Source organism: Ruditapes philippinarum, unplaced genomic scaffold, assembly GCF_026571515.1.
Source record: "Ruditapes philippinarum isolate M1 unplaced genomic scaffold, ASM2657151v2 ctg9_1_1_1_1, whole genome shotgun sequence".
NCBI lineage: Eukaryota > Metazoa > Mollusca > Bivalvia > Venerida > Veneridae > Ruditapes > Ruditapes philippinarum.
In genome coordinates, this window is record NW_026865571.1 from 639,852 (window position 1) to 653,989 (window position 14,138).

General features: G+C 31.1%; 1 protein-coding gene across 2 annotated transcripts in view; it reads left to right on the forward strand.

Moving 5' to 3' along the window:
* The window catches only part of LOC132729570 (fermitin family homolog 2-like), a 54,444-nt gene that overhangs the window by 19,605 nt on the left and 20,701 nt on the right, over positions 1-14,138 (forward strand). Inside the window, exons 4-8 of one of the 2 annotated variants that reach the window (XM_060715353.1) lie at positions 644-661; positions 6,116-6,123; positions 6,924-7,150; positions 7,631-7,657; positions 13,391-13,632. In XM_060715353.1, coding sequence (XP_060571336.1) covers positions 644-661; positions 6,116-6,123; positions 6,924-7,150; positions 7,631-7,657; positions 13,391-13,632 — 522 coding nt within the window. Of the gene's footprint in view, positions 1-643; positions 662-6,115; positions 6,124-6,890; positions 7,151-7,630; positions 7,658-13,390; positions 13,633-14,138 lie in introns of those variants that run through there. The other variant, XM_060715352.1, reaches the window with a different exon arrangement.

Genomic DNA, 14,138 nt, shown 5'->3' on the forward strand with positions numbered 1-14,138 from the left:
ATGGTTATGGATATGATGATATAGCTTTTGTTAACATTACATTGGTTGACGTTGAACTGTTTAGAGTTTTTGCAAACTTTATTTAAGGATTGTATTAAGGGAGGGTTTCCAATTTATTACTTTACATTATTGCTATGTTAGTTTTATAAAGTATTATAATGAGTTTTTTTTTCTTCACACAATCTCCTACCCCTGTGAAAGGAAAATCTTAGTCTGTTTGGGGTTAACCACCAAACTATTGATATGAAGTGATTGTGTCTGTTTACATACCATGTAATATACTGTATAAAAATACAGATGCTGAATAAAACATTTGTTGACACTCTACTCCATAGTTTCTGGGTCAAGTCAATAAAAACTCGAGTAAAGGATAACAAAATTAATATAATAATTCAATAAATGCAATGAAAACTTCATAATTTATAATTAGAGTACCTATAAAGTATTGCTTGAAGGCAATTTTATGTTAATGGATGCCTCCATGCCTAGCAATCTTCTGTAACCTGGCAGGTTAGCTTCCTTTTATAAAAAAATTCCAGGTCAATAGCTGGATTCAAACCTACAGCATTCAAACTAGATATACATAAGATTTTAACTACTGAAATACTGCAAATATATTAATATAAAATTCACTTTATACCAGTATTATCTATATATGCAAGTTTTTAGCAGAAGGAGTTTTCAATGCTTGTCAGACGAAAGCTTTAGCAAAAAACAAAATTCTTTCTATCTTAAGAGCACTTCAGAATGGGACATATAAGGAAACGATAATAAACTTCATCAGGCAATTAATTTACATTTAAATGCAGGTGATAAAGCTGATTTAAATATGCATCTAAATATGTCTGCAATTTTTTTCCCCATTTGATAAATCATTTGAATAGGTCTATGTGTTAAGATTAATAAAGCATAAATCGGTACTGAATCAGATAAATCTTGAATGATGTCGTAATTTGTTTATTTGTCGCACTTACTGATGCATGCATTTAGAATTGAGGCATATATATCATAAACTTTATGTTTAATTTAAATATAATGATTAGATATACCTCACCTGTATAAATATACCAACATCACAATATCATTTAGTTCACATATCATCATAATAACTCTTTGAGAGTTAATGCCAATGAGGGCTACTGCAGCGGCAATCGGGCTTCATATAGTGCAAATGTGGCTAGCAACAATCAGGGCTAGTGGCAAACAGGGCAAGCACCAACGATTGAGAGCTAACTGCAATGAGGGCTAGTGGCATTGAGGGCTAGCAGCAATAAAACTTGCGGGGCAACGGGCCTCCAACAATAAGACTGCAGAAAAAAGGGGGTTTAACACCCAATAAAAGATTTCCCAGAAATGAGGCCCCAGTGGCTTTGGGAGGCAGCAGAAAATAGGCTTAGAAACAAAAAAGGCTATCGGAAAAAACTTTTCAGACCCACTATGTATAATGATTAGTGACAAAGCTCTGAACTATTGGCTGCTTTTAAAATGTCTTCCTGCTAAAAATGGGGGTTTTTGGGTATCAAAAGTAAAATAAATTTAAATTTGATAAAATTTTGCAAAGAAACAAAAAAGGGAACTATCATAGCATTTTATTATCATGTATTTTTTGGGACAAGGGGTTTTAAGGGGTTTGACTTTTCTATCCCCCGGACAGGAAGCATGTTTCTTTTGTGAGAACGGGCCCAAATGATTTTTGTTGCCAAGGGGTTTTTCTGTGGGAACTGAAAAGCCATTTTGGCTTGAGGGTTTAAACAGTGATAAAACCTCCCCTCTTTAAATGTAATCAGCAATACCTTAGAATTATTGCCAAAACTATTTTCGGCGGGAGTCATTGAATAAATGGGGGTTCCCTTTCCCAATTTTTTACAAAAAAACTTTTTTCTGGGAAAAAAGGGGCTTAAATTCCCAGTTTTGGGGGTTATCTTTTATGTTACGTCAATATCTAAATATCTTCAGATTTTTCTGGGTGCAGGCCTTATAGACCATCCTGAAGAGAGAATTTGAAATATGTTATCATATAAATAAACTGTTGGATATGAAAGAAAATTGTCCATCTTATATTGGTTAAAGTCATTGATCCTGTCAGTCTCAGTGCCAATTTTTGCTTCATTATAATTTATGTCTTAATCTCCTTGTTCATTTGGTAGGGAATCTTTAACCCTTAACCTGCTTGAACTGAAGATGATGAGCCTAAAATTGCCACCATTGAAGGGCCAGGCCAACCTGCGCTCTGATGGTACTTGGCTTAGTCCAACTAATTGTACTATGTGACGAGATATTGTGCTATTTTTGTGTCTGGGCAATATCTCGCCTCTAAAACAAGATTCTGCCCCAGAACGAAAATATCTCAGAATCAAGCTTTGGCACATCAATATATTTTGACTAGTACATAATTGTATAGAAATCCCTTAAAATTTGAAGGGGAACTGTTTAAAATTTAAAAACCCGGGGGAAAATTTCAAAGGCAAATTTAGCGGGTTTAAAGGGGTTTTTTCCCCCCATTTTAAATTTTTGGGTTAACAAAAATTTTTAAAAAAAAAAAATTATTAGGTGGACGTTTGGTAAGCAAAAATTGTTTTTCCTTCTTAAACATTAATATTAAAAAAACCCTGGGGAGGAAGATAATAAATAGGAAAGATACTAAAGTTCTTTTTAAAATGATGGTTACCAAAAAAAGGGATATCACAGTTAAATTACAAAACCTTGTTAGATAAAAAAGAACATTCTGTGGATTATCTAAAGTATTTTAAGTTGATAATGTTGAAATTTCTAGTGCAATCAATGTTTGTTTATTCTACCCAGTCTTGTTTGATGTTTTGAAATAAAACTGTTAATATGAAATTCTTTATTGACTCAGCAAGTTGTTAGCACAAGTTTTTCTGTGTTATTTGAACCGATATATATCGATTTTATATTAATCATAAAAATATTTTTGTCACCAAGTTGAACAAGACCTTGTTTATATTATAAAACATTCTACCATCACATATAGAAGTGTTTGTTACAAATTTTATTCATAAACTACATTGTTGGAAAGTCATAAAGGAAACACTGTGATGACAAATTGCTACCTTTACGTTCAGATTTTTTTTCTTGATATTATTTAAAAGACTTCTTTCTTTGGATAAATTTGAATAACTTGTATTTCTGTGTTCAAAAAAATATCAACAAAACTGTACTGAAAATCTTCTAAATTTCTGTTTTAATGTTTTAATATCTCAAAGTTGTAAAATCCATGAAACATATTATATTTTTTATGAATAACATCAATAGTGTCATGTTTGTAAGGTATTTGTTATAGATGACGAATTTCATTTTGTATTTTAAACTCTTGGCAACACAAGCATTATTTACAATTTTTGGTTATCCTTGGTTAAGTTTTCACATGGATAAGAAGCTTGGACAAATTTTGTGGGAATGAAAATGATGTGGATAAAGATATTGATTTATAGATCACCTTTCATCTAAAACTTTTAATGCTTACCAAGTGTTTGCTTGCATGTGAACAACTATAAAAAGGGAAGTCATGAAAATGTGAGGAAGTAATGAAGAAGTCCTAGAAAAAGTCCAATTTCCAGATTTGTTGAACTTAGGTGGCATTGTTTAATTAATCTTCCCAGTTACATCCTTGATATGACAGAACTATTAATATGTTTTACAGCATATTTTCATCTTTATTCATAGATTCATTTTCTTCCTTTTAGCAAAAGGTTCGTTTCATTGGACATTTCTGAAATTGTTATTTTTTCGTTGCTTGTTTGTTTTTTGTTCAGAATTTTTTTGTCATGAAATTCTGTGGAATGTTTTGTAAAATGAAAGATATTTTTGATCTTAAATTTTTTTTATGAATTGATGTTTGTTTGTTTGTTTTTTGTTCAGAATTTTTTTTTCATGAAATTCTGTGGAATGTTTTGTAAAATGAAAGATATTTTTGATCTTGATTTTTTTATGAATTAATTGGTACTTGATGAAAGAGGACTCATGCATAGGTTTAATGACAACTTGCTAAGACCTGCCAAGTTGAAAAACATTAATGTATATAGATTGTAAAACATTAAAGATCATAAGCAAGGTACTGAGACAAAACTGTTCCAAATTTTCAAAAACTTCAATGTATAAAAAAAGAACTTCGTGGCAGCAATAAGGTATCCAAATTGGAATAACAGACAGTCTAAGCTGAACTGACTTGTGTTGTGCCAGGACTGTTTCTGATAATAACATTCCTAGTATTAATTGTAGTGTGGCACGAAAAAAACATCTTTGTATGAAGCTCTGCAAAAACACATCATTTCTGTAAGATATGATTAATAAAAGATATGATGTATTTGTGATATGAATCATAAGCCTTAGATAATTCCAGAGAATCTTATCTGACTAGTAGACCTATCAAATTTTTGTTTTATGATGAGGAAAAAAACAAAACCTAACAAAATATTAAACATCTTAATAGTTACAGAGAAATACATTAGCCATATTTATTCTAATCTATGGTCTTTCTATATGAGAGTTTTATTTTTTTGTTTACGAAAAGTGTTTTAGATTACCATTTAATTTAAAGAGGTGAAAATCATTATTAAAATCTTTTAATTTTTAGGATAAAATTTGCTGGTTATCATTTTAAAACCTTTTAGATTATTAAGGTTTTAAAACCCTTTAAAATTACTTTGGGGATAACAAAAGCCCTTTTTAAATTTACCTGATGTCTATAGCATTTTAGGAATTTAGACCTTGATCATTAGATTCTCATTAGTAAGGTGTTATCATGTCTTTTGTGCAAGAAGTTCTTTTGATTTTATGGAAATGTTGAAGTCTTGGAATGCTGAACATGTGACTTGTAATTCCCAATAGCTAATAAGTTTCTTAGATATAACTGTTACAGATAGACTCATTGTGTAAAAAACAAACCTTTTTACCTGCTGACTTTTCACAGATTAATAGACTTGTCTAGCCTCTACATCATCAATTTTGTTGTAACAGCCCGAGGTAGCCAAAATCACCTTTCTTGTTTCAGGGCCATATGACCTAAATTGTGTTAATCAAACCAAACAAAACAAAAACAAAATATTATTGGTTTTAAGGATTTAATCATGATATTCCCTTTGGAAAAGGGACTTTTATGAGTTTACCCTAAAGTGTTATTTAAAGGGTTTAAACCCTTTTAAAAAAACCCTTTAAACCCTTTAAAAAACATAATAAAATGCAAAAAATGGGTTTTCAAACTTTTATGCTAAGTAAAATAATTTGGGTAAATTTTTGCGAGAAATAACAAATGAAAAAAAACAGGCTGCTGAACCTTTTTTAATAATATATAGAAAATTTTTTAATTTTTTTAAAAGTTTTAAAAGCTATAAAAATTTTTAGATTTCCATACTGTGTTTTGCATACTTTAGGAGTGCACAAGGAAATAATTATAGGATTTGTCATTCTAAAGAATTGTTACATTATGTAAAAGCTAATTTGTACATGTTTCTTGATAATTTATCATAAGGAAATATTCCGAGGAAAATTGAAATATGCTTAACAAAATATGTTGAACATAGCTTATATAAAGGGTAACTATTTCTTAAGATAGAAATTGCTTTTTCCAGACATTTTAACTTATCTTTGGAAAAAAAGCAATCTATCTGGGGAATGGAGCCTCAAAAATTTAGCTGGGAACAATGCCAAATGATGTTGAAAATTACCTTGTCAAGTCTGGCTATTATAACACTGTGTTTCTGGTTTATTTAGGGACATGGGTGAGAATAGAATCTGATAAGTAAATTAAATCACTTAAATTGACCTTACTGCTTCCATTATTATTCTATTATTAAGTTATCTTTATTTGGTTTTAAGTATTCAAAGTTTTTACATTAATGTTTTTGTTGTTGTTGTTTTTAAGATATTATTGCCTAGGTATGAGGTCATGCCACTGGGGAGTTGGGAGGTGGGGAGTAAAATAGATTTTTGTTAATACTTCATTAAATATTTCAGAAGTTCTTTGATGTTTTAAAGCATTAATTTATAACAACCTTGCAGGAAATTAAAACACACTAATTAATGGGGCTGATTCTTAGCTAATTCCTTAAAGAGATTATGTAAGCCTAACTCTATTTATGATGAATATACTAAAAAGAAGATGTAGTAAAATCTTAAGAGTATCCTAGGTGATTAATTTATATATTTCCTAGTAACACTGATATTTCCATGACAACATATTAGAATTAATAGATTGTGAGATACAGTAAGACATACAGTTTTGAAGGTCCAGAGCCAAATTTGATGCAGGACAAGTTCTTCTCTGATATAACATTCTTAGATAGTCAATTTAATACATAGATATTTTCATTCTGTAAAATTGAACATATTGTCTTTAATGTCCTATGAATTATATTATTGCCTTTATTACAACTGTGTGCTCCAACCCAATGCCTGGGAACCCTTAAAGTTAGATTTTGGATAGCTATAGTTTTCAAGTGAATGCTAATTCAACAAAACAAAACATAACTTTTTAAGGCTGGCATAAATGTTGAATGTCAGGTATTTAAGTGTTAAGAAAAATATATATAGATCATATGAATGGGGCGGCCCGGGCGTAGGGCGCAGTTCACTTTCATTGTGATTAATCATAAATCCTTTCTATGGTCATGGGCACTGTACCTCTGCTTTTGCATGTACAGAGGTAATCACTTCCATGCGAAGGTGAAGGCAACTAGTACTGGTAAACTGCTTGACAGTCAGCCCATGAACGATGCAGTGGCTGAACTGTGCTCTGGTAAATTCAATGTGGCTTACTTCCGTGATCAGGAGTGAAAAATACCAACACCACCACCATATATAAATTAAATCTCTCTCTTAAGTTTGAGGACACAAATTGCTTTATTTTTCTATTAGATTTATAATAAACTGTAGTCTCAACTGGATTGTTTTTTAAAATTTTTCAGGAATAAGGCACCCAGAGGAAATGTCATTGATGAAAAAGTTTGATAAGGATGACTTGAAAAAGAATATAAAAGAAACATTAAATCAGAAAGATAAGAAGAAGAAGAAAGATTCAAAATTGGATGACAGTTTAACAGTGAATGGAAATGGAACTTTACATCATAATTCACAAAACAGTTTGGATAGATTAAGTCCATATAACAGGAGTCCTATGGGACCATCCCCTTCAGTAAGTATAACTTCTGTAACATTTTCTTCTTCATTTTTCAGCAAGGTATTTCATGAATCTTTACCTGTTCTTTCACATTAATTCATAATTCCATTTTATTACATACTAAATCTATTGTTATTGATAGTTTTCTTAATGTTTTAACATGAGTTTTTGTTTTAACTCTATGCCGCCTGCGAAGTTTGGGGATTTACTTATTGCAAAGATACAAATCGTTATAATTTATTTCTATATTTATATTTCTTTCTATATTCTGAATAATATCAAATTTCTGACTAATGTCCTTGATATATCTATGGTAGAAATCAATGTTTTGTTGTTAAATTAGCACCTACCAAAATCTGGGAGGTTTTTTTTTCTGACACATTCATGTGTAATATGAAGATCTATTTCTTATTTTCTTCTAGATCAGTTTTATTGTATTATGTATACATCATCATTATATGCTATAAAGTTTTGCTATCTGTCATTCTATGTTAGATCTCTCTTGGACAATTCTATGACTATGTGAGTACTGTTCATTGTTGTTACTGTTGTTGTTGTTGTTGTAACTCTGTTTACATGTTAGATGTTACTCTGTTGTACACTCATTCTTTTGACTGTTGTTCAAAATATGTTGTTCATTTTATACAATTTTGCCCACAGGAGATCTGTGCAAAGTTTGTAAATTATTAATTATTTTTCCTTTTATTTGTTGGAAAATATTAACCCAATGACTATTTCTAGATTTACAAACATTTCAAAACCAGTCTGTGAAATAATACTTTTTGATTAGCTGTGTCTGATCACATGCCTAATATTTAACATCAGTAACCAATGGTTTATCTGCACTTTGGACTGGTTTTAGAATTTAGAAAAGTTTTTGAATATATGACAATGTTTTATATTTTTGTGATTTTTATGCCCCCCAAAGGGAGGCATTTTAAAATCGCACTGTCTGTCTTGTCCCCACTTCATTTGTGTCCGGACTGTAACTTTGTCATACATTGAGGGATTTTTAAATATCTTGGCACAAATGTCTACCACATCAAGACTGTGTAAAGCGTGCATTGAGAACCACATCCCTACCTCAAAGTTCAAGGTCACACTTACATTTTGAAGTTTCAAATTATCACAAATAGAGTTAATAGGTACACACATTCGTGTCCGGACTATAACTTTGTCATGCATTGAAGGATTTCAAAATTACTAGGCATAAATGTCTATCACATCAAGACAATGTGTTGCGTCCAAGAATTACATCCCTACCTCAAAGGTCAAGGTCACACTTACATTCTGAAGTTTCATATTATCCCAAATAGAGTTAATAGGTACACACATTCTTGTCCGGACTGTAACTTTGTCATAAATCAATGAATTTCAAAATAACTAGGCACAAATGTCTACCACATCAAGACAATGTGTTGCGTCCAAGAATTACATCCCTATCTCAAAGGTCAAGGTCACACTACCATTTTGAAGTTCACTTTTTCACAATTAGAGTTTGTAGGTACACACATTTGTGTCAGGACAAACTTTGTCATGCATTGAAGAATTTTAAAATAACTATGCATAAATGTCTACCACATCAAGATAATTGTTGTTTGTAAGACCCATGTTCCTAGCTTCAAGGTCAAGGTCACACTAATAGTTTTAGTTACTTATGCTCATAAGAGGAGTTTAAAGGTATACATTAGTCTTTGTCATGCATTGAAGGATTTTAAAATAACTTGGCATAAATGTCTACCACATCAAGATGTTGTGTAGCATCCATGACTCTTGTCCCAAGGTGTTAAGTTTACAATAAATAGCACTTTATTTCACCAGCATGCTTAAGAAACCTTTTCGGGGGCATTCGTCACTTGCATGCTTTAAAATATCTCTACAAGTGCAAATAAAGTTATCTGATATTTTCACAATTATTATTAAAATAATAAAATTGTGGATTTCCCACTATATTTTATGGATATGCAATTTAGAAAGTCTATATCAGGAGAATAAATTAAGATATTAACGGAAATTTTGTAAATAATTTATGAGGCAGTCATAAGAACAGTTAATTTATTCCAGAACATTTTGTTGAAAGCAATGTTGATAAGTAGTTGATAATCAGGAAATGAAATATTCAACAGTTTACAGTACTTGACATACTCAATTCTCCAGAAAATGTCAACATGATAAAAGTTGATAGATAGATAGAGTGAGTGGAGTATTATGTTACATTTGTTACATAGTTTACTTACTTTGAATAAATAAAAAAATAAATAAAAATAAGTAAATAAATAAATGAAAATCAATAACTAAATAAATAAAAAAAATCAATCAATCAATTAATTATTTAGTCAATTAATTAGTCAATTAATTCATCAGTCAATCAAATCAAATAGAATACTAAATGAAAGTAATTGATTAACAAGACTAATCAGAGTTTTTTTGATTAATATAATATAAAGCAAAACGAAAATTAACCTGCATAATTTGTATAATGCAAGCCCAGCATTGCATTTGAAACAGTCCATTCCAAGAAGAAACAAAATTTAATATCAAAATAACAATTATATAGAGCATGATCAGACTGCATCATGTACAGGTTTGCCATTGGCTCTTTATAAGTAGTTGAACATATCATAAATTTTACTATTAACTACAAGAACAGAAATACTGAAAACAAATTGTTTATTATTTTGTTCCTCCCATCTTCTGTTGTACTATTGTAATGCAAACTGATCAGCCTGTAAGACAGTGTGTGCAGGAAATATTGAAATAATTATCTGATAAGAATTCTTGGCAAAGAGATACACTTCTCTATGAACAAAGGAAAATGGGGAAAATACATTTAATACAGAAATGTAGTAATGCAATGTAAAAATTTATCTTTATAACCCATCAATCTTGTGCTTCAATCAATAAAGGATTTCCCCTGAATTCGGATGTTATTCAATTCAGATTATGCAGATATTTTATGAAGAAATGATTATTTATGTTATGTGCATTGTCTTAGTATATAATATAGATATAAAAATACATGTTTTACAAACTGTCATATGCTCATGTGCTCTGTCTTATAATAATGATCTCTTTTGTTTTGCCATTATCATTATTTTGGAAACATAGCTGGCATTGGGTTAATTGCTATGAGTTTAATACTGGTATATATTCATACCAGTCTAGTCTAAATTGTGTCTGGAATCCAGACAAAACACAAATAATGCAAGATATTTAATGCCTTGATCTTTAATTTACTTAAGTAAGTTAAGAAACTTAAGGCAACTTGGCCGCTTAAATCGCCTAGTTGCTAGAGCTCTGAAATTGACAATGAACTGTTTGGAATTGAAAATCTATGATAAATCTATTAATTAAATCATAATTTGAGTTTTGTATGGTCATTTTTTTGGAGAGATTAAGAGACTCTTTTAGGGTATTTGAAAATATTTCAGGCTTATTTAATCAGCATAGACTTCGGCCAATTAGCACATTCTTAGTACAAGATGAAACCCTAAATAAATAGTGTTTTCAACTCAAGTTAGTGGAATCTATAAATATTAAACAGGACAAACCTTTGCTGTATATACATTAATCAAGTTGTGAAAAAGTTGAATGATCTGTAAAACATGTATGAAAGGGTAATGTCCATTCTTGTTCTGAATAAATTTACCGGCCTCATGCTCTGCTCTATTTTAAAGAAACAGTAAGACAGTAATGATTAAAATTGCATCTGTTTATCAGATGACTGATTATCTTTCAAAAAAAGATTATAGGATTCATCATTCTGATCATGATCTACAGTACTCCTATTCTTTGAGTGGAAGGAGTAGAGTGGGTTGTGGGTAAAGATGGGAGCATTGATTGGGTCGTGGGTAAAAATGGGGGCATTGATTTGAGTTGTGGGTTAAAGATGGGGGCATTGATTAGGTAGTGGTTAAAGATGGGGGCATTGAGCAGGTCATGGGTAAAGAAAGGACTTGGTATTTGTCGTGGGTAAAGGTGGGGGCTTGGATTGGGTCATGGGTAAAGATTAGTCAAAATGTAATGACGTGCCAAAGCTTGATTCTGAGATATTTTCGTTCTGGGTCAGAATTTGCTTTTTAGAGGGGAGATATTGCACTGACTCAAAATAGCACAATATCTTGTCTCGTAGTACAATTAGTTGGACTAGGATAAAGATGGTAGCCTGTGGTCATGGGTAAAGATTGGTGCTTGGATTTGGTTACGGATGAAGACGGGGGCTTTGATTGTAATTATTGCTCTATATTAAGATTCAGAATAAGAAAACAAGGCGGAAATGTTATAATAACCTGTATAAAAGAGAAGATTAGGTTAGAGTGTCAGGGGTTTGACAGTTGGCAGATATAAGTACCCCATTGTTACATTATCTCTGATGAAACTCATACTTGCACCTGGCTAATATCTTTTATACCTGGAAAATTTTAACTTGAGCAAAAAAAGAAATAACCCAGAAAATGTGGTAATAAATGAGTTGAAAATTTATCCTAGTATTGTATCTATTTACACAGGAGGCCTGATATTCAGCTAAGCTTAGTTTCTGTTTATTTTCAGAATTTCATATCTTTATTCTTTCTATTCTTTACATTTACTGTTGTGTAGTTCAATATGTGCAAAACCATTCATCATTTTCAGGAAAAAAATCTTAATATATAATGACTGAATAACGAAAAGTGCAGACCGTGATCAGATGTCACGGATGTGGCGGCTGAATTTTATCTGCAGTGGTACCATTGGTAGAATCTGTTGCCACCAGCAGGATATATATTCAAAATTGTTTTAGTTTTAGTTGTTACTATCCATTGACAATGTTATGGGAGGGACTGGGCTGGTTTATTATTATAATTATTTATCTGGCTAAAATAAGCATATACAGAGTACATTCAAACTGAGTCTTCTATAACATCAAAAAGTTTTGTATGGAATAAAGAAGCAGGTATCACAACAGTAACTCCATCCGCATGCAAAGTTTTTAAGGTTGACCTCGTAAAATATATATTTACTCTGATAATAAAACATGAAAATTTTCTACCATACCAGATAATTCAAAGCAGGTTATTCTCTCATTAGTATTGAATCAAAGCCTCGTTATAGAGTATGTGTTTTTGATGATGATGAATTAGAGAAAATTACATTAAATTTAACCATATCAGGTCTTATATACAATGGTGTAATTTATGTTTACCCTCTGTGTTTACATTTCATTCAGTAATAAAACCTTGAAAATATTTTTTTAACAGTTTGGCAGTTTTATAGCTTTTGTGAACAAAAATTTTTTTTTTGAATTTTTTGTATTCAAAGTTTGCTTTGTTACGTAAGGGTGCAGTATTTCAAACCTTTGATGTTAGCACTAATAAAGGTTACTATTTAGTTAATTTTCTCTACATTATTCTTTGAAGGTGTATATAATTTCTTATTATCATAGAACTAACATGTAGGCCAAGAACCATAACTCCTTTACTTTTGTTTGAATAATGAGAATTCTATTTGCCCTTGCATAATGACATTGATTATTTGCACCTAATGAAGTTAGTACTTTCCTAGGCATTACTGAAACCTAAATAACATTCTGTTTATTCAAAATTACTAACTAAGCAGCTATGACAGATCTCTTAACTTATAAGAACAAACATACATATTTCTGTCACAAAATCATGACAGTTGTTCATGAATTACAGATTTTGAAAAACACAATATAAACTATTGATATAAATTCTAACATCTATGTCAGCTAATTGTGTATATTTATGATCAAGATGTTCATCTTTGATTCTCTGCAGTATTTCCTTATTAAATTTTGAAGATAAAATGGAAATCCCAATGAATTTTATGTGTTAACTGTTTCTAGTGAAATTGAACAGAATTAGAAATCAAAACTTGCTTATATATCATAGTTTATCTGTTTATTGTACTCAACTTTTTCTAGAAGTTTGATATATATGTGAAATTTTCTATGATCTCTTTTAACTGTTGAGTATACAGAATGTATCAAATATTTAAATGAAATTTTTGTTTCAGCAGCTAATTGCAGCTAGGTAGCAGCTTGCTAAAAGTCAGCAGTTCTATCCTGAGGCGCATGCCTATTCTCTAAAAAATGCAATGTCAAGAGCACATGGTGTTTTTCCTTCACCAATTACAGCTGAAAAGACACCATTTTACTATGGAAGTGGCATTAAATAGGACTGAAAGTTCGAAAAAAAATAGTACATGCAGAATTTGTTTGAAAAATTACAATGAAAAATGTGTTTTCTTTTCCAGAATACATTACAACACATGCCTGGAACCCCCGGTACCCCAGGCAGTCCCTATAATACCCTTTCCCCTAATGGCAACCTTAGTATGATGAATGGGACCATGTCACCAGGGTCCATGTACAGTTTGTCATTCGAGAGTGCCATGGAGTCAGCCCTTGCAAATAGTCCGCCAGTAACAACTAAAGAAGCTTTCCAGTACTTGAATAGACCAAAAAACCTCCTGGAAAAGGCTAGAGTAAATTATGCGTAAGTATTGGTTATTTTTCTAGATTCAAGGTAACACAATTTACCCCAAATATGTGAAAATTAAGTTCATTTTTTGTCACTTCCATTGTGTTATACAAAACAAGTAAGCATACATAAGGGTCAGAAGTTATTGACTGATCAATGATGATTAAGTGCAGTATATAATACATGTACATCTAAAGAATCTTATGAGCTGTCATTTCCTTATAGGCTTGCATAAAATAAGTTCATATAGTCTTACATGGAATAAGTTCCTATAGTCTTACATGGAATTAGTATTGGGGTGTTAGAAAGCAAACCTCTGGCATGCCAAATGATATATCTATATGTTAGTCTATATGATGTGACAGCTAAGATTCTTTTTATCACATGATATAAAAAAGTCTGAAACATCAAAATTGCCGTTTACTGATGCACCATTGCACCATTTCCATCTGTGGATGATATATTTATCTGAAATATATAACTGGAATGTATGAATGGAATTTGCACCAGGTTCAGAAACA